The sequence below is a fragment of the Primulina eburnea genome, chromosome 15 (assembly GCF_022965805.1).
Source record: "Primulina eburnea isolate SZY01 chromosome 15, ASM2296580v1, whole genome shotgun sequence".
In the NCBI taxonomy this organism is placed as follows: Eukaryota; Viridiplantae; Streptophyta; class Magnoliopsida; order Lamiales; family Gesneriaceae; genus Primulina; species Primulina eburnea.
In genome coordinates, this window is record NC_133115.1 from 31,136,448 (window position 1) to 31,154,984 (window position 18,537).

General features: G+C 35.1%; 2 protein-coding genes and 1 long non-coding RNA gene across 3 annotated transcripts; 2 read left to right on the forward strand and 1 right to left on the reverse strand.

Annotated features, from left to right (window-relative positions):
- The first annotated feature begins 3,881 nt into the window (after positions 1 to 3,881).
- LOC140815044 (protein CURVATURE THYLAKOID 1A, chloroplastic-like) lies at positions 3,882 to 5,891 on the forward strand. Its single transcript, XM_073174149.1, has 5 exons — positions 3,882 to 4,144; positions 5,032 to 5,126; positions 5,207 to 5,314; positions 5,425 to 5,496; positions 5,682 to 5,891. Exons 1-5 carry the CDS (start codon positions 4,003 to 4,005, stop codon positions 5,745 to 5,747), a joined length of 483 nt encoding a protein of 160 aa, XP_073030250.1. The 5' UTR covers positions 3,882 to 4,002; the 3' UTR covers positions 5,748 to 5,891.
- Positions 5,892 to 10,711: 4,820 nt separating this feature from the next.
- On the forward strand, positions 10,712 to 12,211 carry LOC140813437 (uncharacterized). The gene is made up of 3 exons (XR_012113950.1): positions 10,712 to 10,832; positions 11,233 to 11,287; positions 11,898 to 12,211. It is a non-coding gene; the product is annotated as an uncharacterized lncRNA (long non-coding RNA).
- A 3,996-nt stretch (positions 12,212 to 16,207) lies between these two features.
- LOC140814156 (RING-H2 finger protein ATL67-like) lies at positions 16,208 to 17,157 on the reverse strand. The gene has a single exon (XM_073173039.1). It carries the CDS (start codon positions 17,042 to 17,044, stop codon positions 16,436 to 16,438), a length of 609 nt encoding a protein of 202 aa, XP_073029140.1. The 5' UTR covers positions 17,045 to 17,157; the 3' UTR covers positions 16,208 to 16,435.
- Between the last annotated feature and the right edge of the window lie 1,380 nt (positions 17,158 to 18,537).

The following is an 18,537-nucleotide window of genomic DNA, read 5'->3' on the forward strand; positions in this document are numbered from 1 at the left end:
TGATCCAATTGCCAAAAAGATTGTCGTTAGCAGGGATGTAATTTTTGAAGAAAACAAATATTGGGATTGGGATAAGAGCTATGAAGAACAAGTGGCAACTGTATTGGAATGGGGAGATAATGAGGAAGATGTTGCAATGAATAATGAAGATGAAGTGGAGAACGAAGATGGCAGTAGTACAGAAGAGGTTGAGAATAATGATTCTTCAGGTTCCCGGAATGAAGCAAGTCCACCTCACTCTGAAGAAGAAAGAATTAGGAGGCCGCCTTATTGGATGAGGGATTATGAAATGGGTCAAGGTTTGTCTGAAGATGAAGTAGAGACTAATCTAGCTTTGTTTACTGTTTCTGCAGATCTTTTTTCTTTTGAAGAAGCAGTAAAAAGTGCAAAGTGGAGAGCTGCCATGGACTCTGAAATAAATGCCATAGAAAAGAATGATACTTGGGTGCTAACTAATTTACCTACAGGTGCAAAGAAGATTGGTGTCAAGTGGGTTTACAAAACAAAGCTTAATGAACATGGGAAGATAGACAAGTACAAGGCACGACTTGTAGCAAAAGGCTATGTGCAAGAACATGGAGTTGATTACACGGAAGTTTTTGCTCCGGTGGCAAGAATGGACACGGTTCGAATGATTATTGCACTTGCAGCTCAAAAAGGTTGGAAAATTTATCAATTAGATGTGAAATCAGCTTTTCTTCATGGAGAGATAAGTGAAGAGGTGTTTGTTGAGCAACCAAGGGGCTATGATCAGAAGGACAATCTTCATAAAGTATACAAGCTAAAAAAGGCTTTATACGGGCTTAAACAAGCTCCACGAGCTTGGTTTAGTCGTATAGAAGCACATTTTCAGAATGAAGGCTTTGAGAAATGTCAAACGAGCACACTTTGTTCGTCAAAACAAGCAATGAAGATAAAATTTTAATTGTTAGCTTGTATGTTGATGATCTCATTTATACTGGAAATGATGATTCAATGTCTCATGAGTTCAAGAATTCTATGATGCGTGAATTCGATATGACAGATTTGGGAAAGATGAAGTATTTCCTTGGAGTTGAAGTGTTGCAGAGTACTGATGGCATCTATATCAGTCAAAAGAAATATGCTTTAGATGTGTTGAAAAGATTTAGGATGGAGGAGAGCAACTCTGTCCACAATCCAATTGTTCCAGGTTACAAAATCTTCAAAGATGAAAATGGTGTCAAGGTGGATGCAACATTCTTCAAGCAATTGGTAGGAAGTCTCATGTATTTAACGACAACTCGACCTGACTTGATGTTTGTGGTTAACTTAATTAGTAGATACATGGGACAACCAACTGAGCTTCACCTACAGGTTGCAAAAAGGGTGTTAAGATACTTGAGAGGCACAACAAATCTCGGGATATTCTACAAGAAGGGAGGGAACAAAGAATTAATTGCTTTTACTGATAGTGATTATGCTGGTGATTTTGAAGATAGGAAAAGTACATCAGGGTATGTATTTATGTTGAGTTCTGGAGCTGTATCTTGGTCCTCAAAAAAACAACCTATTGTCTCACTCTCCACAACTGAAGCTGAATTCATAGCTGCAGCATCTTGTGCCTGTCAAGCTGTCTGGATGAGGAGGATCTTGGAGAAGCTAAGTCACAAACAAAGTAATTGTACTACTGTGTTTTGTGACAATAGCTCAACAATTAAACTTTCGAAAAATCCTGTAATGCATGGACGAAGTAAACACATAGATGTACGCTTTCACTTTCTGCGTGATCTTACAAGAGAAGGAGTTGTGGAGCTGGTTTATTGTGGCACACAAGATCAAATTGCAGACGTGATGACCAAACCAATCAAGCTGGACTTATTTCTAAAGCTGGGAGAAATGTTGGGTGTTTGTGAAGTTCCTGATGTAAACTAATTGTTGTTAGCAATTAGTTTAAAGGAGGGTGTTAAAGTGTTATTATTTAGTTTGAATAATTGCTATTAAGTAGGATAGTTTGTTTTTCATTTGACTCTTTCAATAGCATCGTTATTTAGTGACTACTTTTTCTGATTTTCAGTTAATCTTTGTAAGGTTATTTATTAGCCAAAGTTGTTTATCAATAGAGCATTCTTCCTCCAGTTTATTTTGAGTTTAATCCCCACAAGAAATTATTCTCAATACTTCTTCACTCCTTCATGATCCACGTACTTCCGCTTTTATCTCACGATTTCTCTCTCTCCTCTCACGATTTTCTCCCTCTTCAGCGTCTTGTAATCATTTTAAATTGATAAGAATTGATATGCTATATTTGATGAACATATATAATTTAATTGAGCTTATAATTTAATTTGATTTTCATAATTAAATATTTTTAGCCTAAATTATATGATATAGAGAATGTTCAATAAAAAAAAAAATCCATGTATGAATCCGACGGCTAGAGCTAATCCATGCCACAATGTTGCAAAAAGGTTGAATGTCATTTTTCAAAGGGCGACAAGAAAGGAATCGAGCAGTCACAAAGTACAGCGACTCGAAGTCTTACGTGCCACTCTGCGAAAGGCTACAGCGGTAAATGGGACCCACACACTGGCTCACGCGCACGACCGTCTAAATGGATGTTGTTGCGGCCCGCGTGTCCTCCACATGGTCTAGATCACGTGTTCCTTGTCTTTTTCCTCACATGCTTATAAAAATAAAAATTAAATATTTTTCTTTGAGTTTTTTTTTTTTTTTATAAAAAAAATAGAAATCAGAACATAAATTGGTAGAGTAGATGCTATCTGTGGGGTCAGTGTTCTCACAGGATCTCAGCCATTGATTTTACATGGTGATTAAATCTGGGCCTTTGATCACTTCATGGGATGTATGTGTGTTTAAATCTGGACCTTTGATCACCTCATGGGGGCAGTGTCTCACAAGGTAGGGTGAAATAAACCACATAAATTGCTTCAAGTTTTTTGTTTTATAAAAAATATATCAAAAAGTTATGCAAATATTATATATTAACTATCATTAATTAATTTTGTTATTTAGTGCTACTTAGATAGCGCGTGGTATAATTATTACAAATAAAATAGACGGTATTTACTGGTCTGAGTTGAAATATATTCTTTTCATGAAACAAATTTTGTAAATATAGTGACATTTATATGTATAAAATAAAATAACCACAAAGTAAAAATTTCTAAATTTCAGAATGATAATGAATTATAAAAATTAAACCAAATTTTAAATTTTATAGTAGTACACGTATGCAGTTATTTCTCAAATAGTAATATCTTCAGTCCAACAATTAGATGTGGTTTCGGTTTGGACTTCAAATTTTTGTCGGCCGACCCCTTTTAGTAATTGTCGCATATGGGCCTAACATTATTCTAAATCCGGAATCCCCACGTCTCACTTCTAGGCCCGTCCGGCTTAGTTCCGCTCGGAAATTTCGATGGGTCTAATCTGGGTTGGTAAATAAATAAGATGTAAATTTAAGATTTAATATATCATTTTATTGTAAATAATAAAAATAATCGAAATCCATGACTTTACTATCCTTCTTTCCCTAATACACCATGATACATTGATTTATAATACAATAATAATAATAATATATAAATATAAATTATGACAAAAAAAGTATTTTCAAAAAACGAAAGAATTAGAATTTTTAAAAAAAATTTTTTTAAAAAAAATTTATAGTAAACAATGATTAACCGCAGCAGGCATCCGTTCCGACTTTGCTATCTTGTCTGGTTTTATCTCTTACACGTCTCGCTACGAGACTATGATTATATAAAAAAATCATTGCTTTTAAAAAAGAAGAGATTTTGAAAGATATAGAATTCACCAATCAGGAAATGATATTCTTCCACGTGTCAGAAGTTGAGATCATCTCAGCATTGACCCAACGAAGCATGTAGACAGCAAGTGTTTTTTTTTTCCTAAAATATCTTTACACACAGAGGCTTTTTCCCAGAATCCGGATTTGTTTTGGGACAAGCATTTCCAGAATCAAGGTGTATTTTTGTTTGTTTAATTAGTCTGTGAAAAATGGCAGCGGCAGCTTCGAATTCTTTGGCGGTGGCGGCCACCGTCTTCATGCAACGCTTCCCGGCCACCAACAGGGCCGCCGTCTTCTCTCCCTTGCCCGTCCGTCCATCCCTTTGCTCGGCTACGTTCAAGCAACTCAAAGGTACATACTTTAACACTAGAGATTTTTAGGTATTGAACTTTTTATGGATTCGGATGTGATCTTTATTTAGGGTTCTTATGTTGGTGTAAACTATTGTACTTAATTAATGTGCTGGGAATTTGTCTGTTGCCCTATCGAAACCAGGGATTTTCTTAGGAATTTACTGGGTTTTAGCTTAACTTTCGCTTTCTGTTACCAATTATGTTTTCTTGAAGCCGCTATTTTTTATTTTTCTGCAATTTTTTCGCAGTTGTTCGCATTGTTAAGTCTCCCTGTCACTGGGTTTTTTCTTGGAGTATATCCAGGTCCTGAAGTTACATTACCACGTGTTTGAAATAAACTGGATGCTATTAATTATCTCTATTTATTCAGCTGCATGGACTAGTTTGTTAAAGTGGTTTCGTTTTATTGATTCCGATAGATATTGTTCGGATTACGGAGGTCTTGCCTGGATAGTCTCCAGAATGTCGTTCTTCTGATAATGTCGAAATGTTTGTCTTTTGATTGATGATTTGGTATTGTTTCTTTACGGTGTCAGCAAATTCACACTCGACGCTTATTGAATTTAATCAAGAATTTCAGTTATTCTGACATTTTTAATGTCTAGCGAACTAAAATAGTTAGCATAAACGTTCTGGCTCACAAGAAGAACTGGATTGCTTGGTGGCAGATTCTTTCTCTCTTTCATAATCTTGAACTATTATAAAGTGAAAAGTACTAGCAGGAAAATACATGCGTGGCGCATTGATCCATTGAATTTCAAGTAGGCATTTTGATGAACATCTAGTGTTTAAAATCACGCATACCTCCACTACAGGAACTAGATAGTTCTGTTGATTCTCTACGAAATATGTTTGAGCTAATATCGGTTGTGTAACTTTGAACAGAGAAGGGGAGGTCTTCTCAGCTGATTGTGAAGGCATCTTCATCGGAGGAAAGTTCACTCGATGTCAATGAATTGTTCACAGACCTTAAGGAGAAGGTAATTATGCTTGAATCAGGGTGAAAACTTGCTTCATGTCTTAATTTCTCATCCTTGTGCAACTCCAATGTACTATACAGTGGGATGGCCTCGAAAACAAGTCTACAGTACTACTTTATGGAGGTGGTGCAATTGTAGGCGTTTGGTTGGCCTCTATTGTTGTGAGTGCTGTTAATTCGGTGCCTTTGGTAAGGTTTTCTTAACATCAAACTTGTCGCGCACGTGTGTATTCGTAAAATTATAATGTTTTGTGTTTATGCTATCCTCGACAAACACAAGATTACTTTCATTATTTCAGCTTCCAAAGATCATGGAGTTGGTAGGTCTTGGATATACTGGATGGTTTGTGTACCGTTACCTTCTTTTCAAGGTACCCTTTCATGAATGTTCGCCACTAATATTAATTCCAACAATCCTACGGTTTAGGATCATTAACAACAGTATAAACAATTAATATGCCTTCTTATGCTGTAATTCTTGAAGGCACTCCTTTCAGTTAATCGATCTGATAAAACTTCGAAGTTGGATCTGATAAACCATTTTATGTTCCTGCAGTCAAGTAGAAAAGAACTTGTAACAGACATCGAGGAGTTGAAGAAGAAGGTTTCTGGAGCCGAATGAATGAACCTATGAATGTAATCGGATGCTTAAGGCCTCTCAGAAACAATCCGATCTTTACACTCATGTCTTTGTACCAGATACATCTTTTGTTGTGCTATAATGAGAATACATCGGTAATAAAATTTAAAAGAAAAATTAGATCAATTATTATATGTATGCATGTTTGTGTGTGTGTGTGGTCACCCTAAAAAGAAACAGGAAAAAAAGAAAGACAACCGAAAGGAAAAAGAAATTGAGAGGCAAATGGAGAGGATAGAACTTGGAATGTTGGTTTAGGATATAATAATAAATATTGGTTCTTTTAAATAAAAAAATTTGTCTTAAAACTTAATTTGGATAACCATACCTGATGCCACATAAAACAATAGCTTGACTTACGAGACACATCAAGATGTTTACCCATGTCGTCCTATTTGTTATGGTCAACTCAAATATGACATGAAGATCTAGACTTGTGGGGTATACCACACTTGATAAAGAGTGGTAACAAGTAAAAAAAAAAAAAAGAGAAGGTAAAAGTACATTACACTTCTTACAAATAAATAATATATATAATTTTAATATAATGTTCGTTCTCGTGTTTATCAATAAATTATAAATTGACATATATACGTGGATAAGTTTATACATATTCAATTCTTTCCATAATAAAAGTACTTTATTTTTTCAGTACTTCACTCGTCCGCCCCCGCCCATTTCTCATTCTCAAGATGTATCATTAAGATGAGACACGTGTAGGGGTCATGCCGGGAGATAACTACTTCTCGAGAGCAACAATTCTTTTTGTGTAAAAAAAAACATACTTAAATTACTTGGGAGCTTATTTTCTACATTACGAATTTTTTGATAAAAAATTAAAAAATCCATCAACGGTTCCTAAACAGCATATTAACTATAAAGGATTTTGTGAACTCATCAAATTATCTTTTAGTGATGCTGATAATTTACCAAAGTATGAGGTGATTGAATATTGAAGACGGGAATTCGAAAACGTCTCTTGATATTCTCATAAGAGCCGGGGTCATGAATTATCCGAGAAACTAAATGGATAACCCAAATAAGAGTCAATATACACAATGTATTTTTCAATAGCCAGGACATTTTCTCCCCGGACAATCAGGAGCATGGGCTCTCATGCAAGCTCCCGAGAACCTTCTAACTGAGTTATCTTGAGAAGCGCACCACAATCGAGTGTATCAGTATAGGCTACTTTGTGCTTGACAATCATTGCTGTCAGAACTACATGTATTTGGCGTGTCAGGGAAATCATCAGAAGCAAGGTATGAGAAGTACAGATTCTGAAATTTTGAACTCTCAAGTACTCACGTATATCACCACATATACAACCCTTTTACTCTTTTTCACTTGCCGACTTAAGCATCGGAGTGGCTACGTCGGACACTCCTCCAGCACCCATTCACGAGTTCATTTCATTGTCTGCAGGTTACACTTGAAGCCATGTTACAGAGAAACAACTTCATCACAAGTTGTATTTCTTTGCTCACTTTTCTAAACACAACACTTATATCATCATTCGGTGAATTGTCCCGTCCCAGCTCAACCGATTCATTGGATAAACATCACCTCTGACATCAAAACATGCAATTATTTGTTTCCAGAGTACTACGGAATATGCATATCAAATACGACTTGAAGTTCCAACTCTGCAAGACAGAGAAGAGTAACATGTGTAACCAAGTATACCAGAAATGCATGGAGTCAGTAGCACCTTGTGCATATAGATTACACAAGTACTAAAGCAGAATTCAAGATTCGAACAAATTCAAAATGCCAGTAAAATGAGTAGAACAACAAGAAATGCTGCCAGAGAGAAGATATCTCCTTACTATTGCATCTGCAAAAATTGTCACACATAAACAGCCACACTTCTAAAACCTTCATCATATCACACATATATAAAGCCCCTCGCTTATCATTGTCAGCTTCGTTCTTTCCCCTCTTGCGATTCTTACCTCCCTTACCCTTGTTCTTCGGCATGTTGACCATTCAATATTCATAAGAATCAATCACTAACGATTGGGAAGGCGATCGGGTTTCCTTTGACACGTTGAATTTCAGATGGTCAAATGCAATTTTTGAGGCATTTTGGTTTAATATTGATATCAATATTCATGTTTCGATTTAAGGGTCAATCGAAGTTTGCATCTTGACATAATGGAACTGTCATAATTTGTCCTGATGGTAGTTGCAGGTATTCATACTGGAATATGATGCTCTTGCTGCATTCGAAATCTGGAGTGAGCTTGAAGTTAATGTCAATGTTATCTCAACAGATGAGAACATGTAGTTTAACGTAGATTGGCTAAAGTAGGCACATCTTTCCCTATTTCTCATAGACGTGTTAGGATGATTTGCTTTTCCTGTTTTGTTTCAAGAAAAGCGTAAAAGTTAAAAATGCATCTTTTTGTTTTTTTGGTTTTTTGGGTGCTTCTACTTTGCAGCAGTAGGTGTCATATCTTGATTAGTGTATATAAACATATAGTGCAATGTTCGATAACTGGAGACAAGTCTTCAGCCGGGCCACTGCCATTGTCTTCCCAAACTACATTTTACCGGTAGAGTTGTATTTACTTGTTAATGGAATGTATGCATCAGCATACAGATGTTTGATGAAGAATACCATATGAAGACTTAAACATACCGCTATCCGAAGTAGTATCGCTCTTCGTATGATTCAGATGGCTTATTCGATATGTGATCCTGAAAACTACTTGGTAATCCCAGGTTCTCCTCAAGAAGTTTGGAAAGCTGAGAAGCTAATGGTTCCACACGAAGATTATGTACCTGCCAATGGAGTCTGGGACAGATGATTTTGTTATAGTAGTTGTGGGATACCAGCTCTTATATGAAGGTCTCTGGCTCGAACATGCCTTAGTTTTGCAGGCTTTATATCCTCTTCTTACAGGCTTTCGCAATTCAAGTTCTTCTCTCAAAATCCTCATCTTCACTGGAGATCCCACTAGTAACTACAAGAAAGCTGTGGAGGTAAGAACATATGCTCTCCTTTGTTTTTTTCATAAAAACAGCACACTTTCTCTTTTCTAGTGTTAAATAAGCAAGATTTTCTTTTTAGAGACCAAGTCTCTATGTGTGGGTTTGGCACGGGCCCCAGACCAATCAATAAAACAAATATGAATATGATATCCGCGAGAGAGGACTAATCCCAACCTGACAACAGCGCATTCTGTGAAATAAGTAGTTGCATAGTATTTTACCTATAAATTAATATTGCAAGACGAAGGGAGAGCCGTTCTGCCCTTGGTTACTAATGTAAATGTGTATAGCCACAAACCATTGCGCAAAACTTGAATTATCCAAAGGAAACGGTGAAGTGTGTTTCTGTTGACGAAGGCACAGACAATGTACTGAGGACTAAGGATATTGCTATATATGGATCTTTTCTTGAAGAACATACTTTTCCAAGAATTTTGCTGAAAGCCATGTTCTTAGGAAAACCTATAATAGCCCCAGATCTACCCAAGGACAAGGAAATATGTATCTTCACAATTTTGCCTTCAAATCTCATTCATTCATTTCCCATGTCATCTGCTTTACATGTTCTGCAACAGGATTGAAAGTTTAATGGAAATTCGTGCATTACAGCATTTTAACGACCTTAAAAGTGGACACTAACTGATTCTAAATAAACACTAGGTTTGGGACAGCGTGGATGACTATCTTTCTCAAGAATGATATCAAATGGCAACCTCTCATTTTTAGCTCGCTGCGCTGCATTGAATGGAAAATTTACCACTAAACATGTAATGGCCCGAAAATTCGTGCTTGAAAATTTTTGCGGAAAAATTTAAAATTTTCTTTTAAACTAAATGAAGTATCAACTTCATAAAATAAACTGTTAAATAATGTTTAATGTTTAAAAATAACAGCGGAAGAATTTAATGTTTACAAAGTAACAATTTAAAATAATTCAACAAGAGGTAAAATGTTTGAGCAAAATAATCGTAAGTGCTGAAAATGAGGTCCTCGGGTCCCACTATTGCCGACCAAGCTAGCTCACTGGTCCCCGCCCTCAGCCCCGACATCAACAGTATCTACAACAATCAAGTCTAGTGAGCCTAAAGACTCAGCATGCATAAATCGTATATAGCGAGTACATAAATGAATAGTAAAATTTTTGCATGAGGTAAGATGTCGTATCAGGAGTCATAAAGTGAAAATACTTCGCCATAAACAATTATAATGCGTGCATAACTAAACTGAACATCGTAGTAAAAATGGTTGCTCCATCGAGCTCTGTCATAAATATCACGTAATAATTTTCTGGTGAGATTATGGTATCCGCAAGTGGCCACTGCACTAATATAAACTGCAAAATGACCGGTGACTGGCGACCGGACCGATAACTGTGCCACAGTATACTTGTGAGACCCCGAGACTAAAATAGCTTTGATGGCATTTTGGTAAATAAGTTGAAAAATATTCAATTTATTTTGATGGCATTTTCGTAGATAAGTTGAAAAATAATGAATTAATTTTAAGGACAAAGCGGTAAATAGTGACATATATTTTTCATATGAAGTCCAAATGATATGAAATTTGGATATGACATAGAAAACTCAAAGATAGAGAAGTTTCATGTTTTGAGTTTTGGAAAATTGGATCGTTTGACTGGTCCAAAATGATATACCGATGTTAAAATGTCAATGGCAATTTCGTAATTAAGTTGAAAAATACTTGATTTAAATTTGATGACATTTTCGTAATTTTTCGATGGTATTTTCGTAATTAATATGATGGCATTTTCGTAATTACGTGGAAAAACGTGAATGGCAATTTCGTAATTACGCGATGACATTTTCGTAATTTATGATGGCAATGATGGCAATTTCGTAAATAAATAAAAAAAATAAAAAAATAATTGAAATTGAGATAAATGAAACTTACGAGACTTTCATTCAGAAGCAGTAGAGAGACCAGCGAGAGAGGCGAGGTGAGAGAAATCAGATTTTTTATTTTTCGTTTCGATCGTGCGACTTATCGGTTTATCCAATCGACGAACCGACTTCAATTCTGGGATCGTTGACACGAGGTCTTCGATTTGAGGTATAAATTTTATATTTTTGATGATATTTTAAATTCGTCGATTTTTGGAATAAATCCGATAAATTGTTAAATCATACATAAACTGAAGTTTGTTGAATATTGTATGATTTTGACAAAGTAGAGAAGATTGTAGTGATGTTATTTTGAATTATTCCTAATTTATTATAATTAGAGAATTTTAATTTTTGGATTGAGATTGAGGAATTATTTGTCAGTTATTATTAATTCTGATAAATATATGCGGTAGAATAACTGACAAGAAACTAAATTTTGAAGTCGGAATTGAATTATGATATGATTATGATTTGATATGAATTTTTGAATTTCAAATGATATTGGAAACTCATATTAATGATTTTGGAATATGTTATTGATTGGAATGAGTATGTTATTGATGTAGAGAAAGTATTATACCGATATCTTCAGGCTACATCAACTGGAAACGAAGAATTGAGGTATGTTACGACCGGGTAACATACGACAGGTATCTGTATTATATGATATATGTCGATTTCATTGGATTGGAATACGTGTCTATGTGCCTATTTGATGATTTGATGTGGCATACATGACATTGAGATTGGAGTGTCGATGTATAAAATAAATGTTTTGTTAACACACATCATTTTATGCATACATCGATACATGACATGCACGTTGAGCTATGATCTTTGGATACTCTGATATGATTGGATTGGATTCCGGGGTTTGTGAACACAATCGCTATGCCGGTATTATATGACCCGTAAAGTATAGACAATTGTGGCCCCATATGAGTGGATATGAGATGTGAGATTGATGGCGCTTCGTCGACGCTATCATATGTGTATTCCCATATCGACCGGTGTGCCAGCTCGAGCATTGATTTGATTTGATAGCGATTCGATTGATTCTGACATGTGCTCAGTGGATGGGCATTTGACCTGATACCTCCACGACATACATGCATTGCATACGATATATCATTGTTTAGATATCTGTGGTATATATGATTGGTTGTTCCATACGGAGCTTTGCTCACCCCCAAGGGGGGCTGTTGTTGTCTTTGTGTGTGGACAATGGCAGGTACTCCAGGATATCAGGAGACCGGAGAGGGTACTTCTGGAGGGAGTCACAGTTGAGCTGAGGTTTATGTTTATGTGTTCCCAGTATATATGTATATGTATCTATATACCGGGGCATGTCCCGAGGATATGAGATGTTTGTATGTGATTGGTTTTGATTATGTGTGGGCATGTTTTATGATTTGAATTTAGATACTATTTTTAGTATTTAAATATCAGAAGAGATATTTTGGGCTCATTGTAAAGAAATTTTAAACTCGTTTTCCGCTGTGATTACTTAACCCTAATCAAATTGTGTTGTAATAACGATTAGGAGCTAAGGGCCCCACAATACTGGGTGGTACAAACTGAAACTGACCGGTAACTGGCGACCGGATTTACAAAGTCTCCCGTGATAGTGCTACGACCACAAGCAATATTGCATAAATATCAAAAATGAATATTTTAAATTTCTATGCACGTAATATAATTAAATGGTATCATCAAATCTGAAAAATTTCAATCTCCTGTATTAAAATCATTTACTTGCGATAATTTAAAAAATATCTATATGACTTGATTGAAGAGTCAAAGGAGATATAAACATGCCTTGGTTTGTTTTGACAGAAAACAAACGAAATAACGACGCGGCGCGGTGGAGACGGAGTGCTCTTCACATTCTCACTTTTTCTCTCTTAATTCCTTTAAACCAAGCATGCACCATAATTATTATAATAGCGTAAAAATTGTAAACATGATGCATGGACATTTAAAAATATCGTGATTTGTGCTCAGGGCGCTGCCAGGACTAAAATCTCACCCCGGGTGCAAAATGACCATTTTGCCCCTAGAAATCCAAAAATTACCGTTTTACCCCTAAACCTCTAAAAATTGACCCGAAGTTTATCAAACTCCTTAAAATATTCCAAAACATATTAAAAACATTTCTAGATATAAACTCGAGCCCATAATACAACTTAACTGATTCGTTTTAAAACTTAGACCGGTGTCTCGGTTTTAACCCGAATCGACTCGAAACTTAACCAAATTTTACCACACCTTAAAAACACTTAAATGTCCTAAAACTCAACAATTAAGGCCCCTAACTCACGACTGCAAATTTCCAGAACTTCACCTAACTCTCGGCCAACCCATTTCTTAAAATTCCATTACAACACATGGCCCCAAACCATAATTCTTTCGGTCCACTCTCCTACCACCATATGTCAATCTTTATGACTCATTAAGACCTTCATTAACCTCCTAAATAACACTTAGCCGAAGCATAAAACTGCCGTGCAAATTAAAATAGAACCGATCACTTACTCCATGGCAACCGAAGACCCTATTCCCAAAACGAGGACATACACGCTCAACACCTCGGTTTTGCATCCTACCACAAGCTGCTGTAAACTCTAACCCCAGAACAACAACTCATCACCTTGCTCATCCCCTAAACAACAAGCACTCGCAGCCCTTTCGCAAAATATTAGAAAACGTGAGTAGTAATTGTGGAAATGCATGAAACAAAGCAAAATCGATACATCCCCATGTATAGTTGCTGGATCGAAAGTTTTATCATGCAAAATACATTCAACAGTACATATAACATGTGAGCTGCAGAAAAATATAGATACAATGCGGGCCTTGATGATTGAAGAACAAGAACTTTGCAATGGAGACCCGAGATGATTTTTTCCTTTGAATAAATGGTGAGGCCGATGAAGCCTTGAGGTTGCTGGTGAGGAAACCGATGGAAAAAGGAGCTGAGGAGAGGGTTTCGGCTGGTGTTCTCTTAGGTTTAGGTAATTAGTGATTTAGGAGATAATTAATAAATAGTAAACAAATGGTTAATGGGATCTCAATTATTTAATTAAAAGTTTAAAAGAGTAATAAGCTCAATAAACTTAAAAGTAGGCCCATTAAATTCACAAGTACTCTCGAAAAATATTTCGTGTTGAAAAGATTTTGAAAATAATAGTCGATTTTAATGTCCCTCTCGATTCGCTAAAATTTACGTACCGTTAAAAATAAAATCTCGAGGGTAAAAATACTATAATAAAATCCTATTTTAGAAAAATACACTTAAAATGCTCTAAATTAATTTATAGAAATTAATCGTGTAATTAAAATAATTTTCTGAAAATTCCCCAGTCTCCGATTCTCGTTCGAACATGAGATGCAACTTAAAAATCTTAATGCACGAACTTTTAAAATTTCATGAAACAAATCATATCATGCATGAATTATGCCTAAAATGCATAAAAATAATTAACATAAATTAATGAAATAAAAATGCTAAATTATCACTTCTTAAATGAATCTTTATTAACTTATCTCAATACTCAGTCTCCAGTCCGACTTCACTTATTTAACTGAAAAATGTAACAATTAAACTACTGCGTAAAATAAATAAATTTAAAGAAAAGAATTTAAATAGTCATGCAATAAAAATCATTTTAATTTAAATACAAGAAATTATACATGATTTATACGTAGTCTAAATTACGGGTTCTACAAAACACATGATGGTATCAGAAGGCATTCAAGGGTATGCTTTAATCTTGGAAAACATTATCATTCTCCCATCAGAGGTTGCTGTTTCACAAGCCGTCGAAGTTATTTCGGCAGATACACAAATTGAATGGATATTTGATAGTTCTGAATCTACTGAATATCCTACAAATGAAACCAGGAAGAGTTTTTTAGACGAGGTTGAGAAACAATTTAACAGTAAACATAAGGAGAATACGATGATTTCAATTGCAGCAAATGATTCAGTTTTGCAAGTCATCTGGGAAGAGCAAAAGCAAATTGTTACAGATAAAATGATAAATAGCATAGAAGAGGAAGAGGTGATTGGTTTTTTATTGTCTCCTTTAAGAAGATTAATAATGAGTTATGGGGCTTGATATCCAACTATGGGCGGCGCTTTGAAATGAAGTCTACTTAATTTAGTTAACTAAACATGCAGTTAATGGAGAGAACTGGTCTACTGGAAGGACTATGGGAAGAAGTATACAGAAATGTCGGAAGGGCAGACTATTCCTTGCACGAAAAAATGGCGAAGAACTTGAAAGGACAGGTCAGCCACTGTGTATTTACGAAACTTCTTTTGTAGGAGGAACCTGGAACTTTTTGCACCGTACTTCACTTGTTGGGAAATTACACCGAAGCGATGCCGATCACGATGATAATAGTACCCAAAAATTACGAAATAAAATAATTAACAATGACACAAAGATTTACGTGCTTCACCCAAGATAGGCTACGTCCACGGAGCTAATACAGATCTTTTGTAACAGGAGAAATTTTACAACAAGTGTTCACAACGATACACTAAATATCTCACACTCTCAACCCGAGTATGACCGAGAAAATATTTTCTCTAACTCATACAAGAGAACACTCAACACTCAAATGTTCTCTCTATTTTTCGAAACTTTGTAATTGCTTCTGTTTTTGGGATGCAATTACAATACGAATTATGCACGTATTTATAGGTGAGTTTTCCCGTGTAAACAAAGGAAGCAATATTCCTTTTCTCCTGCAGCCATCAACCAATTGGACACGGTTTTGACGAAATGCATTTTGGCAAAATGCATTGCATACAATTAAAAGGTACTCACTCTTAACCAAGTTAACTTTCTTTTAAATTCACGTTTATATGCGTAGTGGTGGGTCAAGTAATGGGAAACAATGAATCTAACCAAAATAATGTAATATTCACGAGATCAAAGAGCTTCAAATCTGAGCCAATTGGTTCTTATTGAAAGCAAGTTTAACAAAGTTGAAATTTAGGAAACATGATATATATAATCCTCATCACAAAATTTTACTGCACAATTTTAGTTAATACTCGCATTATCACTTGTAATTCTTTTACTTGATATCTTCCACATTTCACTATCCTTTACACCATTGAGTTTATTCTTGTGTTCCTCTAGTGGTGGCGCTCCTGGTAATTCTCATAGCACATCCACTTTGGTAAACTTGTCTTCTCATAGAGGGAGCAGACTTACTAGTTAATTCAGAATTAAATTATATGCTCGAAATTGTTGGGATAAAAACGCGCGTGACAAATACTTTTATGAAATGAAAATGTATAGATTAGCAGTAGATTGAATATTCAAAGGGGAATGAATGGTGTACGTGCATTACTACTCATATTACTGTAACACCTCAATTAGACATATTGAGTTAGAAGTCAACGCATATTTGATTGAGTTGACTGGTAGTCAAGTCAAATGAAATTTGAAATCTTATTTTCAATGTCAGAAACACATTTCCTGGTAAAATTAGTAACAAAATACTAAATTCATAACAGTTTGACAAAGAAAAAGACATTTTTAAACATGCTATCTTCTATTTTTAATATCCATTACCTAAAAAAAAAGACATAAAAAAAGCTAAAAATAAATAATCCCACTAAAACAATTAATGCCAGCTAAAGCGACCCAAAACCTTTTTACAATTTCAAAAAAACACCCCACCACCCTATCCGAAAAATATCAGTTTACCCCTTAATAATTCTTCGATCACCATTTCACCCCTAACTTATTATACTCTCCTACGGCCATCGGAGTATTGAGATAGCGGCACCACTTCCTGCAACGGCGTGGACAGCGGCGTCGGCAACGGAGAGTTCCGGCAAACGGGGCACGAAGCATTCAGCTTAAGCCACGCATCCACGCACATAACGTGGAAGCAGTGCCTACAATCCGGTAGCATCCTCAGCATTTCCGCTTCCCTATACTCGCACAAACAGATCGAGCAAACGTTTTCGTTTCCCGCGTTCCCGTTTCCCTTCGAGAAGACGAATTTCGGGTACGAGTTGATGACCGCCTGATCGAGCCCAACGACGACGTTTTGCGAGTCGCTCTCGTCATCCTCGGCGACGAAGATTATCCGGGGGAGGTAGACGCTGTTCTCTGTGGAAGGATTCTGGTCTGTAGAAGACGGGGAACGACGGTGTTGTCTGCGTCGGCGTGTGGTTGCTGAACGGCAGCAGATATAGGAGGCGAGAAGGACGGTGGAGAAGAGAACGAGGAATCCGAAGGCAATCGCTATAGCGTAGCCGAGACCTATGGAGCTGAGGTTCTGAGAGAAGGATGATTTGACAGTTGTCGTGGTTAGCGGCGGCGGCGGTATGGGTAGGGTGGCTGACATTGGGAGAGGAGGAAAGTGGTGGTGGGGAAGAAAAGGGCCATCCGGAAGGAAGAGGAAAATGAGGGGTAAAATGGGGTAAGGGAAAAAGTGGGTGAGGCGCTGAGTTGCAGCATTTAATACACAGCGACTCATTTAATTATCAACATGGGAAGACGACGCTGACAACAAATTAAAATTATATAATAAAAAAACAATAGACTATATTGAAATTTGATAACTGATGGAGCCAAGGAATCTGATGCTATCCAGGTTAGAATTTTAAACTCTAACTTTTATTAATATTTTAAATTGATTTATCGAACTAGTATCAAACTTATCCAAAATTGTATAAAAATTTACATATAATTTTTTTTAAAAAAATGAAAAAATGGCCCGAGTACAAGAGGCTGTAACTCCGCCTCTGAATTTAACAATATAGATAACTAAAATCATAAACAGACAATCACGCAGATAAAAAAAAAAATTATCTAAATGTATTCAACAAGTAATTGTTTTTTTTCCCTTGAATATCAACAAATTGTAGTATGAAAGATGTCATGAATCCAATGAATGGTATGCTTCCAATTGTTGAGGAACATTGAATATGAGTTTTGGAGCGTCGTTTTGGGTTAACGTTGGTGTGTAAGTGTAATTTGGAATGGGAATTCAAATAGGTTTTTGCAATAAATGATAATAAATGGGGTTATAAGATATCAATATTGACATTCATATACCAGTTACCGGATTGATATTAAATGTCAATTTAAATTTCAAATGTACGATCTAATTAAACTTAGGCAAAAACTTATATCAGACTGTCTCATAGATCGTATTTTGTGGGACATATCTCTTATTTTGGTCATCCATAAAAAAATATTACTTTTTATGTTAAGAGTATTGATTTTTATTGTGAATATCGATAGGATTGACCTGTCTCACAAATAAAAATTTGTAAAATCGTCTAACAAGAGACCTACTATTATAAACTTATAGAAAGAAAAGCAATTAAAGAAAAATTAAAATATTTGGTACATAAACTATTGACAAATTGATACATAACATATTATAAATGATTTAATTGATATATAATCGAACTACAAAGTCAAATTTGTCCTTAACTTCATTTGATTTTAAGCTCAAATTTTTTATAAAATAAATTGAACAATTTACACATTTTTTTCAAGTTTTTTTTAAAAAATAGTATTTATTTTAAAAAATAAATAAATTAAGATAAATAGTAATACAGTCTTTATATTAACTTATTAGAATTATTATTTATTACAAATATATATCAACATATAAATTATATAATAAAATATAATATATTTTAAAGATATTCATAAAAAAATAAAAAAATAAAATTATTTTTTTATCAATAATTTGTAGTTATATATTAATAAAATTATAACTAACAAATAAATCATATATGTAGCAAAAAAAATTTAATATGTTGATAAAATATAATAAAATAAACATTCGTCGAAAGATTATAAACTATTTAACGTGAAAATTAT

Bases quoted from the DNA above. Each gene is read 5' to 3' on its own strand.
- LOC140814156 (XM_073173039.1), bottom strand. From the start codon at position 17,044: ATGTCAGCCACCCTACCCATACCGCCGCCGCCGCTAACCACGACAACT.
- LOC140815044 (XM_073174149.1), top strand. From the start codon at position 4,003: ATGGCAGCGGCAGCTTCGAATTCTTTGGCGGTGGCGGCCACCGTCTTC. The intron at 4,145-5,031 runs GTACATACTTTA...AACTTTGAACAG, and splicing joins TACGTTCAAGCAACTCAAAG to AGAAGGGGAGGTCTTCTCAG. The intron at 5,497-5,681 runs GTACCCTTTCAT...ATGTTCCTGCAG, and splicing joins ACCGTTACCTTCTTTTCAAG to TCAAGTAGAAAAGAACTTGT.